The 24,823-nt window shown below is 40.1% G+C and overlaps 1 protein-coding gene across 4 annotated transcripts; it reads right to left on the reverse strand.

Annotated features, from left to right (window-relative positions):
• Window positions 1–676: 676 nt before the first annotated feature.
• On the reverse strand, window positions 677–20,873 carry ZCCHC8 (zinc finger CCHC-type containing 8). Of its 4 annotated transcripts, none has more exons than XM_054712632.1 (14): window positions 20,536–20,873; window positions 19,180–19,220; window positions 17,077–17,151; window positions 15,335–15,440; window positions 13,963–14,040; window positions 10,006–10,109; window positions 9,824–9,889; window positions 9,201–9,261; window positions 8,598–8,740; window positions 8,041–8,183; window positions 5,672–5,793; window positions 4,619–4,705; window positions 4,244–4,355; window positions 677–3,025 (listed from the first exon to the last, which is right to left on the reverse strand). In XM_054712632.1, exons 1-14 carry the CDS (start codon window positions 20,734–20,736, stop codon window positions 2,238–2,240), a joined length of 2,127 nt encoding a protein of 708 aa, XP_054568607.1. In that variant the 5' UTR covers window positions 20,737–20,873; the 3' UTR covers window positions 677–2,237. The 4 variants fall into 4 exon arrangements, with proteins under 4 accessions (XP_054568607.1, XP_054568609.1, XP_054568608.1 ...); XM_054712634.1 differs by lacking the exon at window positions 20,536–20,873 and adding an exon at window positions 20,190–20,233 and having other exon boundaries at window positions 19,180–19,397; XM_054712633.1 differs by lacking the exon at window positions 17,077–17,151 and having other exon boundaries at window positions 20,536–20,872.
• Window positions 20,874–24,823: the final 3,950 nt, after the last annotated feature.

Raw genomic sequence — 24,823 nt, forward strand, 5'->3', positions numbered from 1 at the left:
CATTTAGCCCTGGTTGGTGTAGCTCAGTTGCCAGTCAGGACACATGCCCTGGCTTGATCCTTGGTGGGGGGGGGGGGGGGGGTGCGGGAGGCAGCTGATTGTTGTTTCTCTCTCCCTTCCTTCTAAAATCAAAACTTAAAAAAAATATATTTTTATTGATTTCATAGAGAAAGAGCAGGAGAGCCAGAAACATCAATGATGAGAATCATTGATCGGCTGCCTCCTGCATGCCCCCTATTGGGGACAGAGCCCACAACCTGGGCATATGTCCTGATTGGGAATCGAACCATGACCTCCTGGTTCACAGGTTGACGCTCAAGCAGAGCCACGATGGCTAGGCAAAACTTTTTTTTTAAAGGGACATTTAAACAACCACTTCTGTGATTTAGGGCAGCAGTAGCCAACCGGTGGTCCATGGACCACTGCTGGTCCATGAGGTCCGAAAGGTTGGCGACTGCTGCTTTAGGGAACAGGCAAATCTCTGGTTGAAGACTGGCCTCTCAATCACTGCTGCTTGGATGTTGACGAGTCCTTTAACCTCTATGCCCCTGAAGTTCCCTTATGTTACATACATAATGTGCATAATGTGGTGACAATACACTTATCCGATAGAAATACTGACTAAGAAAGATCATAAAAGAGGTTACTTTTATGTACTTCAACTCAGAGAAAAAAGCCCAAAGTATTTAACATTTTATTCAATTTCTAGCATGTTCTGTGAGGGCCTTGAAAATAAATTTTCCCCTTTCATATATAATTTCCCTTCCTTTTACTGTTTATAGAACAATTGGATGACTGAAGTTCTCAAAATGAAAACTAAATCCAGAATGGTTCTATTTTGCTCCCTCTGCTGGCCTAAGAGCAAGTAACACCAGGTGAGGCAAAAGTAGGTTTACATTATATGTGAGTTTATTCTTGTATTATTATTTATTAATTATTGGGTTATTTTTCATACAAACTGTAAATCTACTTTTGTCCCACCCTGTACTACCTGAGACTAATAGTTCAAGATCACTTAAATGTTTATTTTCATGAACTTGACTATAAAGATGTAATAGCATTGCACATAAAGACAAAAAACACCCCACAAAAAACAGATTCAGACCCTGGCGGGGTAGATCAGTTGATTAGAGTGTTGTCTCCATATGCCAAGGTTGCAAGTTTGGTCCCTGGTTAGGGGACATACAAGACACAACCAATGACTGTAAATAAGTGAAACAACAATTTGATATTTCTCTAAAATCAATAAATTAAAAAAAGGGGGGGAACCCATTGTTTCAGCTCTTATAGACCTGATAATAGCAATTTTTTATGTCTACTTTCTATTTTTAACTATTAATTTTCCTGGGGTTTAATTCCAGAATTTTTTTTTAAATTTTTTGGTACAAAGGCTAGCTGCCCTCCATTATTTTCAAAATGATTAAGATTCTGCTGCCTCTATATTTAAGGCTAAAATCCACTGAAAACACCCAAATTTGCTGATTTCTTATATTTCCTTTGCTTTTTCTTCCATTTATAGTTCCACTAATTTTAACAACCACATAATTTACTTCCAAATTTACAGGGTTTTATTTACTAATTTAACTGTGAATCACTTTTTTTGTATTCAAAGTCTTAGATTATGTATATGAAAACTAATTTATTAAACCTTTGTACACAAAGACGATCGATCAGACCTGTATCGCAAGCTTATATGAAGAATGAAGTTACAAAAAAATAAAAGGGTCATTAAAATTGATGTATGTAAATCACTTACAAAAATACCCCAAGTGGGATAAAGCTGCTCATCCCTGATTTTTCTCATTTGGTTGTCGAAGTTGAAATGTGAATTTAAAATGGTTAGAATTTTTTCTTTAAAAAAGTGATCTATTAAACTTATATACAAGATAATTAGCAAAATGTAGAAAGGGAAAACAATGTACAAAAGACGATAAAAACCATCACTCTGGACAGACACTCACAACCCAAAAATAGTATAAACCTTAACAAACTACCTCTAAACCCTATACTTACATTTCCCCACACGTTTTTAGTAGCGAGAATAAAATACAGTGAACCAGTGAGCCCGATCTTTCCATTCATTAAAACAGGCCTGACTTTAAGCCACAAATAAGCCTCGGACAGATTTTTAAACATGGGAGGGACAAATAGGAAGACGGTTCATCTGTCCACTTAGTACTGGTGACAGGACACAAAGGTGTGGATCATTAACTAGGTCTTGGTGCTGTGTCAAGCAGTTACTCAGAAGTCTTCTTGTTTTTCTGCTGGTTTCGGGGTGAGTTCTTTAACAAGTTTCTTATCCTGAGGTACATTCCAGTCGATTCTGCCATATTCTCAAATTCGAATGGCGTTATTCCAGTCGCGAACTTGCTCATATCAGGGATAGGACTGTGAGTTTTAGTGGCTGTTGAAGGACTGGTGTCCAGGGGCAGGAGCTTCTGGCTGCCTCCGTTCCTGATGTCACAGTTCGGTACCACGCTGCCACTATCGAGAGGCGCACCTTCAGGGCCTCCCTGGGCAGGCTCTTCCTTGTCCTGCCGACAAAGCAAGGTCGCCTCGGACTCTGGGCTCTCTGGATGTTCAACCTCTGATTTCTTTGCACAAGTGTCCTCTTCCTCGGGCTCAGGCTCAGGCTCATCTGGCACCTGCTTTTCAGATGGTTTTCCCTCTGGGACAGGAAGCTCCAGCTCGTTTGGACAAGGGGAAGAGGCAACCGAATTTCCAGTTAAAGGTGTGTCAACAGGAATGTCAGAATCGCTGTTTACGCTCTCAGCCTGCTCCAGGGCCGCCCATATCCGCCTCTGCTGCTCTTCGAGTTCTTCCAGAGTCAGCGTGTCCTCCTCCATAGGCGCAGGTGCTGTCCTGGTCTGGGGTGAGTCACTGGGAGTCAGTGGCGGGGTGCCCTTGGGGAGCGGAGGAATGAAGGTGGGCGAAGTTCCCCGTGGTAGTGGAGGAGTGTCAGGGGGCAATGGTGGCTGAAACCGAGTAGCATTCCCACTCGGAGATCCATGCAGGGCCTCCGCATCTGCAATAAGAAAGGGAAGAAACTTTCAGTTGTCGGAGCACTGGGCTGTACTAACATGTATTACTTGAACTCGAGGACAGTCAGAGATTCAATGGCCAAAAGTAACTGGCTTGAGGGGAAAACCCTGTGGATAATCATACATGACCTTCACCTCATCCTCAAGCCACCTGAAAACAGGGACACCTGCAGGGGAAGCTACGGGGCCTTCTAGTGCCAGAAACATTAACCAACCCCTTGGCAAATGTTTTCATGCTGTGACATCGTTTTAGAGCTAGACACTATGAACAACAGCATGGAGATACAGAATAATTTCTAGGATGTCTCCTGTAGCTGAAGATGGAATTCGCGGAAGAATGCAGAATGCTTGGCTGGAAATGTAGGCTGGCTGGACTGCTGAGTGTGTGGAAGGCAGGAGGAGACAAAGGTGGGCAGACAAGGCAGGACCACCCTCGAGCTTATTCCTAATTCTGTGTCTCTCTCTGCCTGATGGGTGGGTTCATATAGCTAACTTGTCGCTGGTTATCATCAGCTGGCTGTCCCACACACACAGCAGATCCAACCTGTGCAAAACAAAGGATCTTTTTCTAAAATCTGGACTCTTCTCCTATTGGCTATTCTCGCTAAAGCCAGCACAAGTAGTATCTGGTTAAAGACTCCAAAATTGAAGCCTGCTGGTCATCTGGAGTCCTCCTTTCCTTCTGCCGCACCCAGGTCCTGGGCTCTCCGGGGTCCACCCTTTCCCGCAGATTGTCATAGTCACTACGTTCTTTCAGGCCATTCCTGTTTGTCACTTCAATAAATTCCATAAAAATCAGAAACAAAACAAAAAAACCACACAACACAGTTGGGAAGAATAACTGGGGAAGCTCGGCTCGGCTCTGCCTACTTCCTTGGACCAAGCTACCACTGCTGGTCTCTGAGCACTGCCCCATCCGAGGGGCCAGGCCCGATGCAGGACTGCTGGGGTGGGGTGATGAGAGACCGAGGTCTGCCTAACGCAGGAACCCAGCACGCTGGCCCATGCATCCCTCAGACCAAGTATGTCTTCCAACCCAGCTTTTACCACTGACCGTGGTGATGCTCGGATCTCCAAGAACAAAATAGAAGACTTACTATTTAGTTGGTGCTCATAAAGAGCTTCTTCTTCCTTACGGAACTCAGGAGCATACGAATTTGTTCTACCTTCTCAATAAAATCACAAGATGAGGGGAAACCTACCCGAATCGAGCTCCATGTCCGCGGGGGAGCCTGAGCTGCTCCCCTTCTGCTTCTTTGGACTACGAGGGCTGGACCGAGACGAAGACCTCTTGGAGCCAGACCTCACACTCGGCTAACGGAGGAACCAAACCACAGTTACAGCGGGCAGACAAAGAATGAAACTCCACCCATGCCTTCACTTAAACATGACGCAGAAAACCAATCTGGAACCAAGTCCATGTAACTGGCGAATGCAGCTACCTTTTCCTTTTGAGTCACCAGAAAACAGCGAGAGCTTTTAATCAAAGCAAGCAAGGCAATAAGATGCTAATGCATTACAGAATCCCACAGACACATGCAATACGTTTTTATAGAAGACTCTGAAAGTCTCTTTACCGCCTGGAAGTTTGAAGTAAGGTAACTGGCAAACACGTCCTTCTGCTGACAGGCCTGCATTGGTATAGAACCAAACATCCTCCATTCCTAACATGAGAAGAGAAGGAAGAAATAAGCGTGTACCTAGAAAGACGCCATGCTTTGAGATTTTTGTTCAAAGGAGGTAAAGTGGAGGTATCCAATTACATTTCTGCTTCATATGTGACTTTTCCTTTTTTTGGGAATTAATGAAAATGGTGCATTGAAGGAAAAAAACCTCAACTCTGTCTACGGAATAGTCAGGACTGAATACTAAGAGTTGCTTGACAAAATCACTTGGCCCCAAAATGTCCTGCTTACTACAGGTAGAAGTTATAAGCAGTACCAACCAGGGCTCTTATCCGGCCTGGCTGGCTCCACCCTCTCCCGACTGCTCATTGCTCATTCCTCCTGACACATTTACTAGTGCTGTTTTCTATCTTCTGTTCTTTCCCTTTCAAAACTGATTACTCATCTTTAAGGTCCCACGTTTCTCTCTCATCACCAATAGCACTTTCAACAGTGACTGTTACTAAGAATCACTCTGGGCTCTTGTCAAACCTGTAGATTCCAGGGACTGAGTCCATTAGGTCTAAGGGAGGGACTCAGAATGTGCATTTCCTATGAGACCCCAAGGGGATTCCCATGTGGGCCGGGTCTTGGATCCACTTTCAGAGGCTCTGATGGCTTGTGCCAGGCAATTCAGCCCTTAATTTAGCCCATGCATTTTTAAAAATTAAAATACTGCTGCTACCATCACCATCACAAGAGTTAATTGTTGAATTTTGAAACATAAGAGTTGGAAAAGAGTAAGTGTAGAAATCATTCTCATATAAGATGAAAACTTTTACTTTGAAAAAAACCCCACACATCTGTTTTTTTAAGGTATATAATATTTCACTTAAGATTCTAGTCAACATAAAGAAAATTAAAAAGTTAAACACATTTACTTCTTGATGTAACAGTAATTGCTAAATAAAACTAACATTTTGAACAATTACACAGCTCACAAGAATAAAGAAACAATATACTTACATCTGGAATTCCTTTGGGAGTAGATATATTAAAACCTGGATAGTTTACCAATTTCGAGAGATCGTAAGTGACATTTTGATTGTGTTGAACTTCTCCAGATTCTGTTTCCCCATCAGCAGCATCTATTACAGACCATCAAAAGGGTTAATATTGCTAGATGCCAATATAAATCTCTCTCCAGACCAAAAGCAGACCTGGAGGGTGCTTACCTTCATGGCAAGAGCATTATTCTAAGAAGGACTTTAATCATTGTATGTCTGAACAACTAGGTCAGAACTGTTCAACAACGTGCATGTTACTTTGATAAAATATTTAATATCTTGGCAAATCTGGTTCTTCTATGGGTTGCTTAAAAGTCTATTTTGCACCTGGCTGGAGTGGCTCAGTTGGATGAGTGTTGTCCTGTGTACCAAGAGGTTGCTGGTTCAATTCCCCTCGTCAGGGCACAGGCCTGGGTTTCAGGGTTGATCCCTGGTCTGGTCTGGCCTCTTGATGTTTCTATTTCCCCCTCCATTTCCTTTCCTCTCTCTCTAATATCAATAAAAAAATATCCTCGGGTGAGGATTTAAAAAAATAAAAAATAGCCTGGCCGGTGTAGCTCAGTGGCTGAGCGTGGAACCAAGAGGCCACTGGTTCGATTCCTGGTCCAGGGCACATGCCCAGGTTGCGGGCTTGATCTCTTGTGTGGGGCATGCAGGAGGCAGCTGATTGATGATGTTTCTCAGTCATCGATGTTTCTATTTCTCTCTCTCTCTCTAAAAGTCAATAATATATATTAAAAAAATAAAATAGCCGAAACCAGTTTGGCTCAGTGGGTAGAGCGTTAATCTGTGGACTGGAAGGTCCCAGGTTCGATTCCGGTCAAGGGCATGTACATTGGTTGCGGGCACATCCTCGGAAGGGTGTGTGCAGGAGGCGGCTGGTCGACGTTTCTCTCTCATCGATGTTTCTAGCTCTCTATCCCTCTCCCTTCCTCTCTGTAAAAAAATCAATAAAAATATATTTAAAAAAATAATAAAAATAAAATAAAGAGATTTAAGAGACTCTGAATTATCCACAATCTTTTGTCCAAAGAATTCCTACCCAAACAAATAAGGTAAAAAAGAAAAGAGTTTGAATATTAGCATGACCTGAAGATTAAAAGGTCTGTGCTAAATACCTCCTTGGTATTATTTGAGAAGGGGGAGGCATGGTAAATTTTCTAAAAATATTTTTATTTTTAATTGCTTAAGTAATATATAGAAACATTTTCATTTAAAAATATTTAGAGCATTAGAGATAAAACTAAAATCTGTATCCCATCCTTTTTCCTGTCTCAGTTATGGATAAGCACTGTTATGTTTGCTGTATACCTGTTCAGACATTTGCATTTTATAAAAAAAGGTTTATTTACTAGCTACCATGTGCCAGGCAGGCACTGTGCCACATGTTGGGGATATACTGAATACAATGGATATGGTTTTAGCAATTGTAAACCTTACCATCTAATTGGGAAAATATATACCACTCAAGTAAAATAGAAATAAATATACACGGTGACAGGGTCTGAAGCACACACACAGGGCACGGTGAGAAAAACTGGAGGACAGTGGGTGAATGAGGTGGTCGGGGAAGGCATCTATGGGGCTAAACCCTAAAATCTAGATGGTTCTTGGTCAAGATCTTTTAAAAATATTTTATATAAATAAGTCCTTAGAGAAAACACAGGGCTGTTTCTTCCACGTGGATTTCTTTCTTTTCACAACATGAGATCAATGACGTCGCAGCGTGTAAGTAATCTAGAAACTTGCTTTCCACTTGGCATTGCACAGAGATTTTGCCATGTCAGCTCTTATAGGTTTATTCCACTCTAAATACTGTAGGGATTCCACAGCCCAGATCTACCGGAGTTTATTTAGCCACTCTCCTGTAGGGCCTTCATGTTGTTTTTAATTTTTTACTATCATGTTCAATGCAAAAATATATAGACACCCATGTCCCTATGCACAAGAGTGAATATTTTTAGAGTAGATATCTAAGAGAGGAATTCTAGATTATAAGAGGACTTATATATTCTAACTTTTATAGATCTCCTGGCATTGGTGGGTATATATATTACCATTACTGAGAAAGGCAAGAACTTAGGGGCACTAGCTGGAGAGTTAGTACTCTGGCCTAGGCAGTCATTGAACAGGTCTAGATAACCATCCGATAATTCTGTGAGGTTTTAGTTCCTTCTTTGCAAAACAAAGAAAATGCCATCATGTTATTTTTTGTTGTTGTTAACTCAGCACTCACTGAAGAAGACAGCCATTCCTATCACATTTTATTGATTCCTTAATTAAAAAAAAATAGATGACACCCAAGTTGACTTATCTAACGGATATTACCTTTTCCGTCATAGAGCGCAAGCCCTGAATTCTCCAGTTCAGCCTCTTTGAGCCATCCTGGTGGGTATCCTAGCTGGCGCATTCGATATATAAAAGGTGGCAGGCTCTTATCTGTCACACCAAGTGCATCCTGAAGTTCCTCACTGAGTATAAAGAAAAAAGGAAGACGAAATACTTTCTTGTTTGGATGAAAACACACACTATTCCAGTGTTTTAAAATAATTCTTACATTACACAGCATGTGGCATGGTGCCTATCAAATATATACAAGGTGTCCCCAAAATATGTATACACATAACGTCTATAGATTCTTTTACATTTTGAAAATGAAATGTATTTTAATAACCACCACCTTTATAATTATTCAAAGTGTATGTATACATTTTGGGGGGACACCCTGTAGTTAAGATTTCAATGAACATTTTCAAATGACTTGATGTATGTTATCTAGAGCCTTGCGAGAGAAAACTTACATCATGATAATTACCCTAAATACACAATGTCTCAAATACCGGGGAAAGAGAAATGGCATTCTATGGGAAACTGACAACAGGTACCTAATAACTCCTGGCTTGAATCTTCCAAACCTTTCTTCGACCTCGTCTGCATGGTAGCGCTGCTGAAAGTTCTGATTGTTTGCTTCACCACAGGCATCCAAGTACTCTTTCCTCTTTTCGCTTATTCGAGCAGCATTCCGAGGCTGAATCGTAATGCATTTGAAAAGAATGGTATCAAGCACTTTAGAAATATTTCAGAAATTAAATAAATATGAGCACTTTGCTTAGGTCAAGCAGGTTATTTCAGTTTTTAATGTATAAGGAACAAGTATAAAAGAGGCTGGATATTTTAGAAAAATAAGCCAGAAAGAGAAGCAGTCACTTTAATGTTTTATTACCTCAGTATTACCAAAACATAAAATCAAGTTTTAAAAATATACTGTCTAAAAATGAACTCATAATCTTCCATTCATTTCAATACTGAGCACTGTAATCAAGTTTTAAAACAATCTAATGCCTTAGAATTTAAGTAAATTTTTCAAATTCAAAGACCACACGAAATTAACAGAGGAAGTTTCTTCATATCACACAATGCCATAAATATGTTGAAAACACTAGAAAGCTCTGGTTCAAAGGTATTTTTTTCATGGGGAAAAACTTTACCATTGAGCAATCTTTCATTTGATGTTCTTCGGAACCACAATTGAAACAGTGAGGCCTTGGCCTATTGGGTCAAAAAACAAAGATTTCCACAATGTAAGTGAAACTATAAAAGCAAGTCAATAAAATCCTAGATGACAGCAAAGTGTACCAGATTAGAAAGTGCACTGATCACAGATTACTAAAATCTGCAATGGGAACACTTTCAGCTCCCGTACTGGTGATTTAAACAGCAGCACTTTAACCAAGAACTGGATGCTCCCGATTGATCAGTTACCTCTGAGTTTTGCCAGTGGTTCCTACCAAAAGCACCGAGGCAAACAGATCATATTCCTTTAAAGCCACATGGAAAGGGGCAGATGGTTTTAAGGCAGCAATCACAGCGACAGCAACAATTTAAACCTTTCCACCCACCCAGACACACTAGGCATGAACCAATGAATTCCAATCAACAGAAGATCAATTTAAACATTTAATACAGGTCTCTATATTAAAATTATAGTTTAATCTGTAATTTATTTACAGTAAGCCAGCAATAAAAAATATTAACTTTTCAAGCTAAAGGAGCTTATGATTTTTTTTTTTAAAAAGCAGAAAACAAAATAAAAACAACTCCCCACACAAACCTTTTGGCCTTTACTTGTATTTCTTGCCCTTCTAGAGAAACAATGTGGCTGAAGACTTGCTGATACCTTTAGTGAATTTTATTAAGGAATGATTATCATTGTCTGCAAAATTTGGTAAAACTTTTAAAAGGTGAACTTAATGGCAAGATGAATAAAAGATCTTCATTCACTATGTAGGATACTTGGGTATTTCCCATCCTTCGGTAAGCTGAGGGTTTTCATTTAGTAGCGGTTGCCCCAATTTATCAAGGCAAAAATTAGTAAAATACAGGACACTTCCTACAACCTGCAGAAAACAAGTCAAAAAATATTGCTATTGAAGCAGGAAAAAGAAGACATTGAATAATGTAAAACTATGATTAACTGTTTTAACAATTTATTTTGGGTGAAGTTATTAGAAATAATCAACTCCCTAGTTAAAAGGAGCCAGCTTTTGATGTGTAAGTAAGTAAAAGCTACATGTTTACATTTCCCTATGCCTCCACGATTATTGAGGCATAGGGAAATACGCCTCAATAATCATGGAAATATGCCTCAAAAATAAAAACTTGCCCACAACTCTCACTTTCCCTCCCAATTCCCCATCTCTGTTTTCCTTACAACAAGACCCTCAGAAAAGTTGTCTATATTTATTGATTCCATTTCCTTTCCTCCCAGTCTTTTCTTTTCCCTCCATTTTTTGGGAAAAATCTCATACAGAAAGTTGAAGAAATGGTATAATGAACACCCATGTACCCTCCATCTAGATTTAACAATTGTTAATTGACATTTTAGTATGCACATTTCTCTCTCTCATACACACACACGTTGTTGTTTTTCAGATTTACTTTTTACTGAGCCAATTAAACAAAGTAAGTCACCACCTCTATCATCACAGTATAAGCCATTATTTTATCTCGCCTGAGATGAGTGCAATAACTTCCTAGTTTCCAGTTTCCGATGTTCATACTTCACCCCTACATAATTCAGTATGGGCCTTCTAAGAATAAGAACATTCTCCTATAAACCATCTCTCCACATTCTGTAAGGCTCAGCCTCTATGTGATTCCAGACCTGTGGTATGAAATATAATTTAAATGCTGGTAACCCCCAATGTCGTCTGCCTGCTCCTAGACTCCAACCTTGTATATGTCAGTGCCAACTTGACAGCTCTTACTGGACACGTAAGAGGCTTCTCAGACTCACCTATTTAAAATTGCACTAGAACCCTATCCTCTCTATGCCTGCTCCTCCCTCCAGCCTTTACCATCACAGAAAAGGCAGCAACATTCTTCCAGTTGCTGAGGACAAAAGCTGGAGTCATTACGACTACCCTCATTCTCATATTCTCATACACATCCAGTTCATCAAAATATTTGATCAGTTTTACTTTCAAAGCATCTCCAGGTTAGAAACCACTTCTTATCGCCATCATCATCATCTTGGTCTAAGCTGTCATTTCATCTCACCTGCGATGAGTGCATTAACATCCTAACTGGTTTCCAGCTTCCATATGCAACCAGCTACAGACTTTTCCACCGACAGCCAGTTCTTTTAAAAATTCAAGTTAGCCCTAACCGGTTTGGTTCAGTGGATAGAGCGTCGGCCTGCGGACTGAAAGGTCCCAGGTTTGACCGGTCAAGGGCATGTACCTTGGTTGCGGGCACATCCAGTGGGAGGTGTGCAGGAGGCAGCTGATTGATGTTTCTCTCTCATCGATGTTTCTAACTCTCTATCCCTCTCCCTTCCTCTCTGTAGAAAATCAATAAAATATATTAAAAAAAAATTCAAGTTATATCATATCCCATTTCTACTTAAAACCCTCCAATGGCTTCTCAAGTCACTCAGAGTAAAATCTGAAGTCCTCACCGTGGCCTAGAAGGCAATGTAAGGATCCAGATCATCTGCTGCGGAGCCAGAGGCATGGGTTAAAAGCCTGACTTCACCACTTCCTAGCTAAGGGGCTACTGGCAAGTTCCTTAGTTCCCATATCTGTTTCCTCATCTGTAAAATGAGATGAATAACAGTATCCTTAGGAGGAACATTTATAATGAGCTTAGAATAGTCAGGACTGGCTATGTATAGTGGGCAATGTATGCTTGCTTCTGCCCTGGGGCTTTCCACTTCCTTCTACTGTCTGGAACTCTCCTCTCTCAAACTGCAGTAAGGCTCACTCCCTCAAATTACTCACGTCTTGGTTCAGAGAGGCTGTCACTAAGTACTCACTATATAAACCAAATACCCCTCAGGTACTAACTCCTTAGCCTGCTTTACTTTCCTTCAGAGCACTGCCTTCCCCACTATAATGTAATTCAAGGAGGGCAAGGACTTTGCCTTTTAAAAAATTTTATTACTATGTCCCTGAAACCTACAACAGTCCATAGTACAAGGGAGCATTTAGTAAATATTTATTAGTATTTATTAAAGAACAAAATTAGCCCAGCCAGCATGGCTCAGTGGTTGAGCATCGATCTATGAACCAGGAGGTCATGGTTCAATTCCCAGTCAGGGCACATACCCAGATTGTGGGCTAGATCCCCAGTAGGGGGCGTGCAAGAGGCAGACCATCAATGATTCTTTTTTTTTCTTTTTTTTAATTGATTTTTTACAGAGAGGAAGAGAGAGGGATAGAGAGTTAGAAACATCAATGAGAGAGAAACATCCATTAGCTGCCTCTTGCACACCCCCTACTGGGGATGTGCCCGCAACCGAGGTACATGCCCTTGACCAGAATCGAACCTGGGACCCCTGAGTCCGCAGGCCAACGCTCTATCCACTGAGCCAAACCGGTTTTGGCCAATGATTCTTATCATTGATGTTTTTCTCTCTCTCTCTCCCTCTCTCTGAAATCAACAAAAATATATTAAAAATAAAATAAAGAATCGAATTAACAAATGTGTACAATTCCCATTTTTCAGGCAGGTGCCACTAAATCCCAGAATCTCAGTTTAGAAGAGAAATGAAAAGTAATCTGGTTCAAATTCAGAAATCTTTCTTTGAAGTGCCCGACAGCATCTCAGTCTTTGACTCCAGTACCATGGAATTTGCTTTTTTTTAAAAAAAGAGACAAACCACTTTGTTTTTCACAGGCCTGGTAGAAATTCCTACGTACTAAACGTTGAGTTGAAATGTGCCTTTGTTCTCAATCCAATCACTGGGCCTAGTTCTGCCACTTGGATGATCTGCATAGGATGATCTAAAATGACACCTTTGCAAATAACAGCCTTCACTGCATTTGCAGAGATGTGACCTCCCTTGCAGATCTTTTCAATGAGATGTGTGGGCTCTTCATCACCCCAGCAGCCCCATGTTTTTAAAGCTGTGGTTGATCAATGGGGCACAGTACTCCATAAACATGAAAACTAGTCTTACTCTCATAGAACCCAGGATTACATCATCATCTTAAAAAAATTGTAAGTTGCAAAAAAAAAAAAAAAAAAACACACCAGTGCATCGCACTGACATTGCTCAATTCTGCACAGGTACTGAAAAGGCCTAAACATAGGTTCGTCCCTGTTAAGCTTCTTCTATTTAAAATGTTTTCAATTTCATATCTGCCATCTGTGATATTAACTATGTACCCCTCTCAGCTTCAACCATTTGTAAGTTCAACAGCATGTTTTTTTTTTTTTGTTTTTTTTTAATATATTTTATTGATTTCTTACAGAGAGGAAGGGAGAGGGGATAGAGAGCTAGAAACATCGATGAGAGAGAAACATCGATTCAGCTGCCTCCTGCACACCCCCTACTGGGGATGTGCCCGCAACCAATGCACATGCCCTTGACCGGAATCAAACCTGGGACCCTTCAGTCCGCAGGCCGACGCTCTATCCACTGAGCCATACCGGTCTCGGCTCAACAGCATGTTTTTTATACCTTCCTCCACGTTCTTGAAAATAAACAGAGGTTGGTCAGGATGAATCAAGTCCTCCAGGCAATGTTTACTGTGCCCCCAGGTCACAATAAAATAGTCATTAAAAAGCAAACTATAGTATTTAAAGGTTGAAGTCCACATGGTTGTTTTTAACAAATTTAATGAAAGAATGCGTGATCATTTGATGACATGTGACTATCCACGTTATCGTTTAAATGCTGCCCACCTGACACAGGATAGAAAACATGTATCTGCAGAATTTTAAAGCTAAAATGTCCAAACTTACACTAAAAGCTTCCTTGTTGTTTTTAATGGAACAGGATTCTTCTACTTTATGGTCCTCTTCTAGTGTAACACTGGATGGCTGACACAAAGAAAAACACACATTACAAACGGTAACCAAGTTTCAACTTCAAAACTCAAATATTAGCAATTTGGACACACCCACTTTATTTTCTAATACATACCATTATGGTATATAAAAATTTGAATTCACAGTTGTCATAATTAGGGTGAGTTAAGTGAAGCTAGGTAGGAATGCTCAGGAAAGAAATTTCACAAGTAGGAAAATTAAAAAAGTTATACAAACTGTCTTCTGAAGCATTAGCATACACTATGACTCTCATGTTAATAAATATTATGGAACTTTCAACATTTGAACTGATAAGGCAGACTTTCATTTATCTTGAAATCAGATAACCAGAAAGATTAAAATATTTTATATTACTAGTCAATACTACTTTCACCTTCACTGACCTCAAGCCACCAAAAAATTCTAAAGTGTACCTTGAATCAAAACATTAATATTATTTAGTGTTTTCTTATTGTTAACTGTATTTCCCATTTCTTGAATCTTCAAAAACTGTATATAGCCCGGCTGGTGTGGCTCAGTGGTTGAGTGAACCAGGAGGTCACAGTTCAATTCTCGGTCAGGGCACATGCCTGGACTGTGGGTTCGATCCCCAGTAGCGGGGGTGAAGGAGGTAGCTGATCAATGATTCTCTTATCATTGATGTTTCTATCTTGCTCTCCCTCTCCCTTCTTCTCTGAAACAATAAAAATATATATTTAAAAAATTATATATAGGTGAAAACTAAAGGTGTTTTTAAAATTTAATCAGAATACTCTGTTCTCTAACTTCACAGGATAGACAGCTAAAGATCCTTATTTGAGAGACTACTTACCTTAATTTCTAATTTTAAAAAGGCCCAGTAAACATAATTCTGATCTTTTAAACATAAATTCATGCTCTAATATTCACATAGTAAAATATCTCAAATTTATTTGGGCATGCTACTTATTTTTTTAACAGGTGTGTGTGTGGGGGGGGGGGGAAAGAAAGGACAACACATGTTGGCTTTAGGGAAAAAGAATCTGTATTTTATAAACCTAAGAAATACAGATTTTGGAGGAGCCTAACCTTAGTTTTCCACACAAAGCCCCATGTCCAAGTTAGAAAATGAAAGAAAAAGAGCCAGGATCCAAAAGAAAGCCCATGGCTGCTGGGCGGACCGCAGAGAAAGAAGCCAGGTGAAAGACCGGAGGGGAACAGACAATCTTAACCATTTTGGTTTTGATTTAAGAGGATCCTGGTGGCAGAATAATTAGCAGTGAAAAGCATAACCTACTAATCTTAAAGTCTCTTAAGTTTGAAATACCTGGGGCAAAAGATTAAAGGAAGTCTTTTCCACATCATTTTTCTGCTGTTCCTCAAATCTTTTTACTAAATTTGATACAAATTCCTCTATTTCTTGATGATATTGCCTGCATAAGAGCACAAAATGGTCAGAACTCAGACAGAGTAAAACAAGGAACAGACTGAAGTCAAGATTATGCCATGTGTCATTTCTGTTACTTTGTGTTTCAGGTTTATCAAATCATTGACTCGGTAACACTCAGGATCTATAGTTGGTGCCAGGTTAACAAAACAATTATGATAACCCAACACAGTGCTTGGCTTATGTGTGCTAAGAATAAATGGGCTTTTAAATAAGTTTCATGTACTTAACGGCTACATACATAATATATTTAAGTAGTCCCATATCCAAAAGAAGTAAAAGGGTTACACGATGAAAAGCCTCCTTCCCACCCTGTCTGTTAGCCACCTATTTCTGCCACACAAAGGCAACCTATGCCTTCGGTTCCTCCACACCCTCCTCCCAGAGATTCTCTATGCACACATAAGGAAATACAATGCATAAATATTAAACTTGAAAAACAAAACAAAAATGCAATGCCAGAAAAACTACTGAGGTCTACTTTCTCCAGCTTTCCAGCTCAAGAACCACATTCACCCAACTTCTTCAGTCTCACGCAGGAGGTCCCGAAGGAGTCCAGCTTAAGCTGCAGCTGGGCAGACAACTTCCTCTTCAGATTCGAGCATCTGTCACGTCTCTTTAGCTCTGACATTCTAAGATTTTTGCAGGTGGGTGGTGCGGAAGTTAGACTGCCTCAAGCTAGAGTAGATGCTGATTCTAATCTGAAGGTGACAACGGTGTTAGAGCCCAACTGTGCCCGGCATCTGGCTGCTGCTACACTCACCATCCAGCTTCCCCTCCCCTCAGACCCTCAGGTTCCTTTTCTGCGGAGACAAAGAAGGTAACAGACCTGCCCCACAGGTACCACTCGATGTATGGTTCCTTTTACCTTCTTCACTTTACCGAGCACATAAGAGAATGTGATTAAGTGACATGAGAGGGGGCACGCAACTGTCCGAAATGTCTAGAACCAATCTTTGAGGAAGGGCCTCAAACCATTTCAGAGCACCAGCAAGCACTGCAGGAATGCAGTCATACTAGACTCAAGCGCATGCTGAAAGACCTTCTGCCAAGGGCTAGTTTTGATATTAAAAAATATATCATGCCTGGTCGGTGTGGTTCAGTAGCTGAGTATCAATCTATGAACCAGCCGATCAGTGATTCTCTCATCATTGATGTTTCTTCTCTCTCTCCCGTCCCTTCTGAAATAAAAAAAAATATATATATATATATATGGGGAAGCTATGAAGATAGCCAACAGGGAAGACTGTTACCTGACGTGGGAAGATAAATGGCTAACATTATTGTTGCAGTGGTAGTGTTTTTTTAAATTAGAGGCTACTGGATTCTTACAGGTGCTCACTTAGCTACCTAGGAGGTGGTCACTATTAATATCCTGTTTTCCAGTGAGGAAACTGGTATGCAGAGAGGGTCAGTGATCTGCCCAGGTTCTGATATGTAGAAAGAAAGAAACCAGATTCAAATTCAAGTTTACATGACTCTAATGTCCTTGCTCTTCATCAGGATTCCATAAATTTTAAGTAAAAGAATAAGGAAGTACAAATGAAAACAGCATTCTCATAGAAGACATTGTTTCATAAGCACATGAATTCATTATATTTAGAAAAGGGAAAATGACTTACTTTGAAATAACATTGTTCATAAATAGAATCTGTAATAAAGGTCCATCTAACTTAGTGTTGTTCACCAATATTCCACTAAAACAGAAGTTAAAACATATTCTTAGAGTTAAAGCAAAACTTGCATTCGTACATATAAACATATGACCTATATAATTCTCAAGTACCAAAGATAATACGTGTAAGACCAGGAACACAGTTTTCTCAGGAAAGATCTGTTTCACCACTTTACCTACTTTAACGATTTTACACAGAGGTATCCCTTACATAACATGTCTTTAAAATATATCACAAAAAATTAAAAACCAGTTAACCTTTCAGTTTTCAACGAAAAAGTTTCTTTACCTGATGGCTGTTTCTTTGTAAATTGGGGAAGGGAGGGGAGAGAAGGAATGGGTAAACCAGAAGGTTACAAGAATCTATTTCTAAAAGAATCAGAGTGAATTTGCCTTAGAACTATAGAGGAAAAACACACACTTTATAAATAAATGGATAGGTTATTTTCGGAGGGCAGAGCACATTGCACTGAACATCTCAAATCCAAGATTCTAAAGTCGAGATGTAAAAAGCATACTGTTCTGGATTTCTTTCAAATACTGGAAAACAAAACAAAACAAAACAAAAAAAGCAACCTGGAAAACTGCAATATATCCTATCTCGAACCTGGGACCAGCTGAATCTCCGATTCCTCCTCACCTGCCTCGTATTTCTCTACCTGGACAGCATATGAAATACATCCATCTGTATTTGGAATTGTTCTCATCAAGTAGAGAAATAAATTTAAAATATAAAGTTGTTGCAACTTGAGCAAACTTCAGTTTATAAAAGATACATCCTGTTTTCAAAACCCCATGTAACTGCATGGTCTTTGGTTGGAGCCCAGCTTGAACAATCAGCTATAAAGACACTCAGTTGGGGAAATGTGAGTAGGTACTGGGATGGGAATGTTATCAAGGAAGTCATGACAATTATGAGGTCTAATAATGGTGGTGTGGTAATGCGTGAAAAAGTATTTTTTTTAAAAAGATACATGCTAAAATATTTGGGGTGAAATGTGTGCATGGGATTAAAAAAATATAGCAAAATAGTCACTGGGAATGTAAGTGATCAAAAATGGGTATTAATTATTCTTTTCACGTTCTTTAAATTTCTCATAATATAAAGTAAAAAACAAACAAATGCAATGTTAATTGGATAAATAGAGAAACTTCTGATCACAGTGGTTCCAAACCAAGAGACTTGGGGTACAAATTTTCCCTAAATAATTTTATTTCTTTTTCTTCCTTGGTTTTCTGTAGAATGCTTTATCAGACACTATGGAGGGCACTAATTCTAAAAATAAATTCCTTTTTCATTATTCTAATGCTTACTTTTTATAAATTGGCATAACCCACGACACCATAGTCATTTGAACACGGGTGATTATAATCCACTTTAAAATGCTTAATGTTTAAATAATCAACTCTATTGGAAAACGTGCTTATCTAAAGTATATTTTAATATATAAAAATTGATGATTTTTGAGGAATCGTAGTTATAGTCAATAGTTAATAACTAACCAAAAATTAGTTTAAATCCATAAAGTGTGCTCGCATAGACGAATACAGGTAGGGCACGGGGCAGTTATTCTGAAAGGCACCTAAATTCTAAATTTTAAACTTCTAGTCACCAGGGAAGCCAGTTAGTTATTCCAGCAGGTACCATGCATCAGCCAGCTCAAAATTCTGAAAGCTTGAAAATATTTGTACTTTAAGTAATATTTTAGATTAATACTGTAATTTTAATTCTAATTTCCCAGAAATATTTGTTGAATAGACAGCTGGGTTGACAATGTGTCTGTTCTGAACGTTAAGTCAAAATTTTCTGAATTGTTTCACAAATATTTTCACCCAGTAAGTCAGTTTAATGCAGTTATGAGAATGTCAAGTGTTACCCCCATAAGTTAAAAAAAAAAGAAAAGGATCATTACTCTGATTTCTTTTGAGTAGGCTGAACAAATAAAAATGATACAAAAATCCTAAATACCCTTTTTATAAAGAAACTATGATTAGATATTAACATCAGGATAAAGGAAGACTACTATGGTGTAATTTCAAAATCTCATACCTTGGTCGAGTCAGAATGTTCAATTTTCTTTTAAGTTCTTGATGTTATTACGTGTTAAGGAGTATAAGCCCTCATTAAACATTCATAAAGGTCATAAAATCCAACTACTAACTCTCACTTTTGGTGACAGAATGTTATACGGTTAAAAGACAAGCAACTATTTTGAAGATGACACACGTACTGAGCTTCTGTTTTGTTGCAGGGTTAGGCATTTGGACCTAAAAATTCAAATACAGTTTTCATTCCTTCCAACATAGACATTTCAAAGACACCAGGCCCTGCAGTTCCGAAGAGACTCACTGGCTGGACCCAAAACGTTATTCAAACAAGTGTCCCCTCCAAAGCTAAACAGTCACTCACTTAAGAAACGTTCCAAGGCAAAAGCATCCTGATATGCGAAAAAGGAAATGCGGCATAACAAACTGTTAACGACTTTTGTATTTTGAAATTTTCCATAGTAACATATTTAAGGAAAAGGCATCATGAAAAAAAAATCAGACTTCGAAACCTTAACAGGTAATTTACCAACCGCTTTTAGGGATCTTTAATATTCTAAAAAAAAAAAAAAAAAAGCAACCGAACCAAAATTTTATATATAAATGTATATACATACATATATATACACATATATATACATACATACACACACACACACACACACACACACACACACACACACAGTTTCTTTAAAAAAAACAAACCCAAAGACTGTAAATAAACATACTAACAAATCTTGCTAGAAAGGCTGTCATCATGGTAAATAAAGCCAAATGAAAACATTTGGCGCGTTTTCCCTAAAGGTTTGCACCTTCACTTCGGAAGCTATTTCAAAGTGGAAGAACTTTAAAATGAATCCTCAATCTTACTCAAGCCATTAACCATGTCGCTTTGCACCCCCTCGACTCCTCAAGGCCCCCAAACTCTACATCTTGGGACCACTAGCTCTGCACAGACACACACAAATAAAATAAAAAAAATAATAAATCAGGTCTACGCCAAAGTCTAATTACCCGATATCTCCCAAAGCACAACTGTAACAGGACCGCAGTAACTTTAACTGGGCTGCAAAAAACCCGAAGGCGGATGACTCCAAAAAGTCTACAAACGAACAGTTGCAAGAGTCTGAAAAGATCCTAAAAACCGGCCCCAGGCTGGGTGACGGGGAAACGAGTCCGGATGCGGGTCGCCGAGAGGTCGGCGCCGAGGCCCCCGGGGCAGCTTACGCAACCCGAACCCCCGCTTCGCAGCCCGCCGTAGGGGGCGAGACAAATTTACACCGAGTTCCGGCCCCCGCGCCCAGAGGGGCACGGTACCCACCACACGCCCGGGCGCCGGGGCCCAGCGGGCGGGAAGGATATTCTCGGCGCGGAGCTGCTCGATGGTTTCCTCGCACTGCCGGAGCCGCTCCCGCGGCCCCGCGTCGCCAACCCCGTTCTCGTCCTCCTCGTCGCCGTCGCCGTCCTTGAAGCGCGTGTGAACGGGCTTCGGGAGCGCCTCCTCTGGGTGGTCAAACGCCTCGAAAAGCTCTAAATCCCCAAAATCCACCTCTGCCGCCATGTTGGGCTGTGGGAAAGATTCGAGGAGCTGGACACCCGCGCCGGGGGCAAAGGTCGTAGGGCGGCACCTCTCTCTAGGGCGCTAAGCCACCCAGTAGGGTTTTCTTTAAACGTAGGCCCCGGAAGCTGCACAAGGGGCGGGCCAGTCCCGAGAGACTGCAACTACCAAAATGCAATGGCGTCCCTCATACCCACTTCCGAGGTTGCTGGAGAGCATGGCATGCTGGGACATGTAGTTTCTAACTGTTAACTCATTGTTTGCATTGCATACTGGGATTGCTCCTTATTAAACGTTAACAAAGCTAGAGTAAATCAGAATGTGTTGAAACAATATGGGTTGTCCTTATGTATCTAAGGCTGAAAAGTCGGAACACATTCTGGTGTGCATGCCAAACAAGTATGGAACTCCAGTTTTGCCACGGACTACCTTTGTAATCTTGGATAGTTACTTCAGCTTATTGGGCCTGTTTTACTTTTTCATTAAAAACTAGCTAGCTAGTCCTGGCCAGGTGGTTAAGTTGGTTGGAGCCTGGTTCAGGGTACATACCTAAGTTGTGGGGTCTATCCCTGGTCAGGGTGTGGATGGGAAGCAACTGATGGGTATTTCTCACATCAATGTCTGTCTACCTTCCTCTCTAAAATCAAACATATCCTCAGGTGAGGATAAAATAAACTAGCTAAACTATTTTAGATGTCTTGTGCTCAAAAAGGGGATCACATACTAAACCTGATAAGCTCAGGGGAGGCTTGTGAGACCTAAACTACATAGAATGATCTGAAATTAAAAAATTTTTAAAAAAGACTCACCCAGGGAGTAAGGATATTTTTCCCATTGATTTTTAGAGTGGAAGGGATGCAGAATTGGGGGGTGGGGGTGAGGGGTAGGAAGAGAGAAACATCAATGTGTTAGACATCCATTGATTGCTTCCCAATGCACCCAGACCAGGGCTGGGGATTGAATCGGTAACTGAGGTATGTGCCTTTGACGGGGAAACTTAACCCCTGAACCTTCCACTGAGCCAAACCAGCCAGGGCTGAAATGAAAACTTCCCAAAGGGAATTCAGGGCTGATATCATTTCTTGACAAAGGTCAATCTTTAACAGAGCCTGTCTTGTCTTTTTGGATAATGTACCTTTGGAATGTCAGGGTAATTTATTTTTTCCAAATCCCTCAGGGCACCATCTCCCAGGAGACCACAGAGCCCCTCATTGTTATTGTTGTTAATTATACCCACTTAAAGTAAAAGATGTCTCAATTCAAGACATATATAAGGCATATATAATTCAAGGCATATATAAGTAGCAACCAATGAATGCTAAATAAATGGAACAACAAATCAATGTTTCTTTTTGCTCTCTAAAAATCAGTAAGAAGTTTTATCCCAGCAGGTGTGGCTCAGCAGTTGAGCATCAACCCATGAACCAAGAGATCGAAGGTTGTATTCCCAATTACAACATGGGTCAGGGCACATGCTGGGTTTCTGGCTCGATCCCAGTAGGGGGCAGCCAATCACTGTTCCTCCCATTCATCTTTCTCTCTCTATCCTCCCTTCCTCTAAAATAAAAAACTTTTAAAATTACATTTAAATATATATTTAAATCTTTTGGCCTATGAAACTCTTGATTAACCGGGGATGATATAGAAAACAACTTATTTCCATTTCCTCCCACCAACTACTTCTTAAATGGTATTTAAGTTTTCTAAACTTTAAATTCACCCAATAAAACCTCATTTGAATTTGCCGTTTTCCTCAACACCTATACACAGCTATGAAATCCTACCCTACCTTCCAAGTTAGCCTCATACCCAATTGCTCTCACACTGCTCATCATATATTGCGCCTCAGTGTGGTTGTTTTACTGCACTGGTTTCCTATCAAGTATCTCCTGGACAGCAACCATATCCTGTTGCTTACAAGGGTAAAGCCATAATGGAGCACAGGCCTTGAAATGTAAAAGCTCAGTAACATACAGAAAAAAAAGGGGTAGCAAAAGGTTTAATAAAATCAAATCTATCGAGTATGTCTCCCATATAAACTTATTTCCAACTGTGTGAAGCAGTTAACTGGTCTCCCAACCCTGGACTCCAATAATTGCTTCTTAAAATTTAATTATACAACTTACAATTACCAATCTACCTCCCTCTAGATCTGCAGTTGAATATGGTTGCCCATGGCTACATATGGCTGGTCCCAATCAGGATGTTAAGAAAATACACACTGGATTTAAAACACTTAAGTATGAAAATAAATATGTAAAATCTTAACTAAAAGTATTGATTACCTACTGGTTATTTTAGATATAATAGTTTGTTTAAACTTGGCTACCAATTTTTAAAACGCTGCACTAGATGAGTGCAAGATGGACCATGTCTTTCATTAAAGGGCAAGCTCCTAAAATACTGTAGAGCAGCGGTCGCCAACCTTTCGGACCTCACAGACCACCAGTGATCCGTGGACCACTGATTGGTGACCGCTGCTGTAGAGAAACAGGAAGCAGTTACTGTGTGGCTATATTATGATCTCTGAATGCATAATAATCTGGCCACTCAGTGTACACACACACACACACACAGGCCTGGTGCATGAATTCGTGCATGGGTGGGGTCTGGCCAGCCTGGCCAGGGGGCGGGGACATGGGCAGTTGGCTGGCCTGCCCGGTCGAGGGGACAATTTGCATATTAGCCTTTTATTATATAGGATTTTATATAGAATATACACTGAGTGGCCATATTATTATGCATTCAGAGATCATAATCTGGCCACTCAGTATATATCCACTATGCCTTAAAAGCTCATGGATATTAAAAAAAAAATATATATATTTTTTAATATATTTTATTTATTTTTTACAGAGAGGAAGGGAGAGGGATAGTTAGAAACATCGATCAGCTGCCTCCTGCACACCCTCTACTGGGGATATGCCTGCAACCAAGGTACATGCCCTTGACTGGAATCGAACCTGGGACCCTTCAGTCTGCAGGCCAACGCTCCATTAACTAAGCCAAACTGGTCAGGGCACATGGAAATTTTTAATGAAAATTGATTAGAGAAGGTATACATAAAACTGAAAAATGTTTATCTATGATGCCAAAATGAAAAATCATTGTCACTGAAACATGGAACATTTCTCCAGAATTGTTATACTCTGGGAAAACTAATTTAAACACTTACCAAAATCCATTAAAAATCTTTATGATACAACCACTAGATTTTCCCGTTTCACAAAAACATGCCTAACAAGCAAGTTGATCACTTAGTAACTCTGGTTTTTAAACATAAAGGTTGTCCCTAGCCCTAGCCGGTTTGGCTCAATGGATAAGAGTGTCGGCCTGCAGACTGAAGAGTCCTGGGTTCAATTACCGTCAAGGGCACACACCTGGGTTTCGGGCTTGATCCCCAGTAGGGGATCAAAGTGTGCAGGAGGCAGCCAATCAATGATTCTCTCTCATCAATGATGTTACTATCTCTCTCTCCCGTCCTCCCTGAAAAAAAAAAAAAAAAAAGGTTGACCATGGCTGGTCTTGCTCAGTGGATAGAGCAGGGGTCCTCAAACTTTTTAAACAGGGGACCAGTTCACTGTCCCTCAGACCGTTGGGAGGGCTGGACTATATTTTTAAAAAAACTATGAACAAATTCCTATGCACACTGCACATATCTTATTTTGAAGTAAAAAAACAGAACGGCAAAAACACCCGCATGTGGCCCGCGGGCTGTAGTTTGAGGACGCCTGGAGAGTGTCAGCCTGTAGTCTGAAGAGTCCCGGGTTCAATTCTCGTCAAGGGCACATGCCTGGATAACAGCTTGATCCCCAGTAGAGGGCATGCAGGAGGCAGCCAATCAATGATTCTCATCATTGATACCTCTTTCTCTCTCCCCGCTCTCTGAAACCAGTAAAAATATATTTTAGAAAATAATAAAGGTTTAAATTTTATCACTACCCAGTATTGTGCTACTATATTGTGGCAATTTTCCTCAAAGGATTCTTCTAGGGAAAGCTAATGAATTACAAGTTCTGTAGTCCCCTCCATCACCAAATATTTAATACTTTACTTTCTAATGGATAATGAGCAAAGGGAATACAAAGAA

The sequence above is a fragment of the Eptesicus fuscus genome, chromosome 23 (genome assembly GCF_027574615.1).
Source record: "Eptesicus fuscus isolate TK198812 chromosome 23, DD_ASM_mEF_20220401, whole genome shotgun sequence".
NCBI classification, from domain to species: Eukaryota; Metazoa; Chordata; class Mammalia; order Chiroptera; family Vespertilionidae; genus Eptesicus; species Eptesicus fuscus.

Coding starts and splice junctions, on each gene's coding strand:
- ZCCHC8 (XM_054712632.1), bottom strand. CDS start 20,736: ATGGCGGCAGAGGTGGATTTTGGGGATTTAGAGCTTTTCGAGGCGTTT. Junction 19,221..20,535: donor AGCAGCTCCGCGCCGAGAAT/ATCCTTCCCGCC, acceptor ACGTAATAACAT/CAAGAACTTAAAAGAAAATT. Junction 4,706..5,671: donor CTCCCAAAGGAATTCCAGAT/GTAAGTATATTG, acceptor TTCTCATGTTAG/GAATGGAGGATGTTTGGTTC.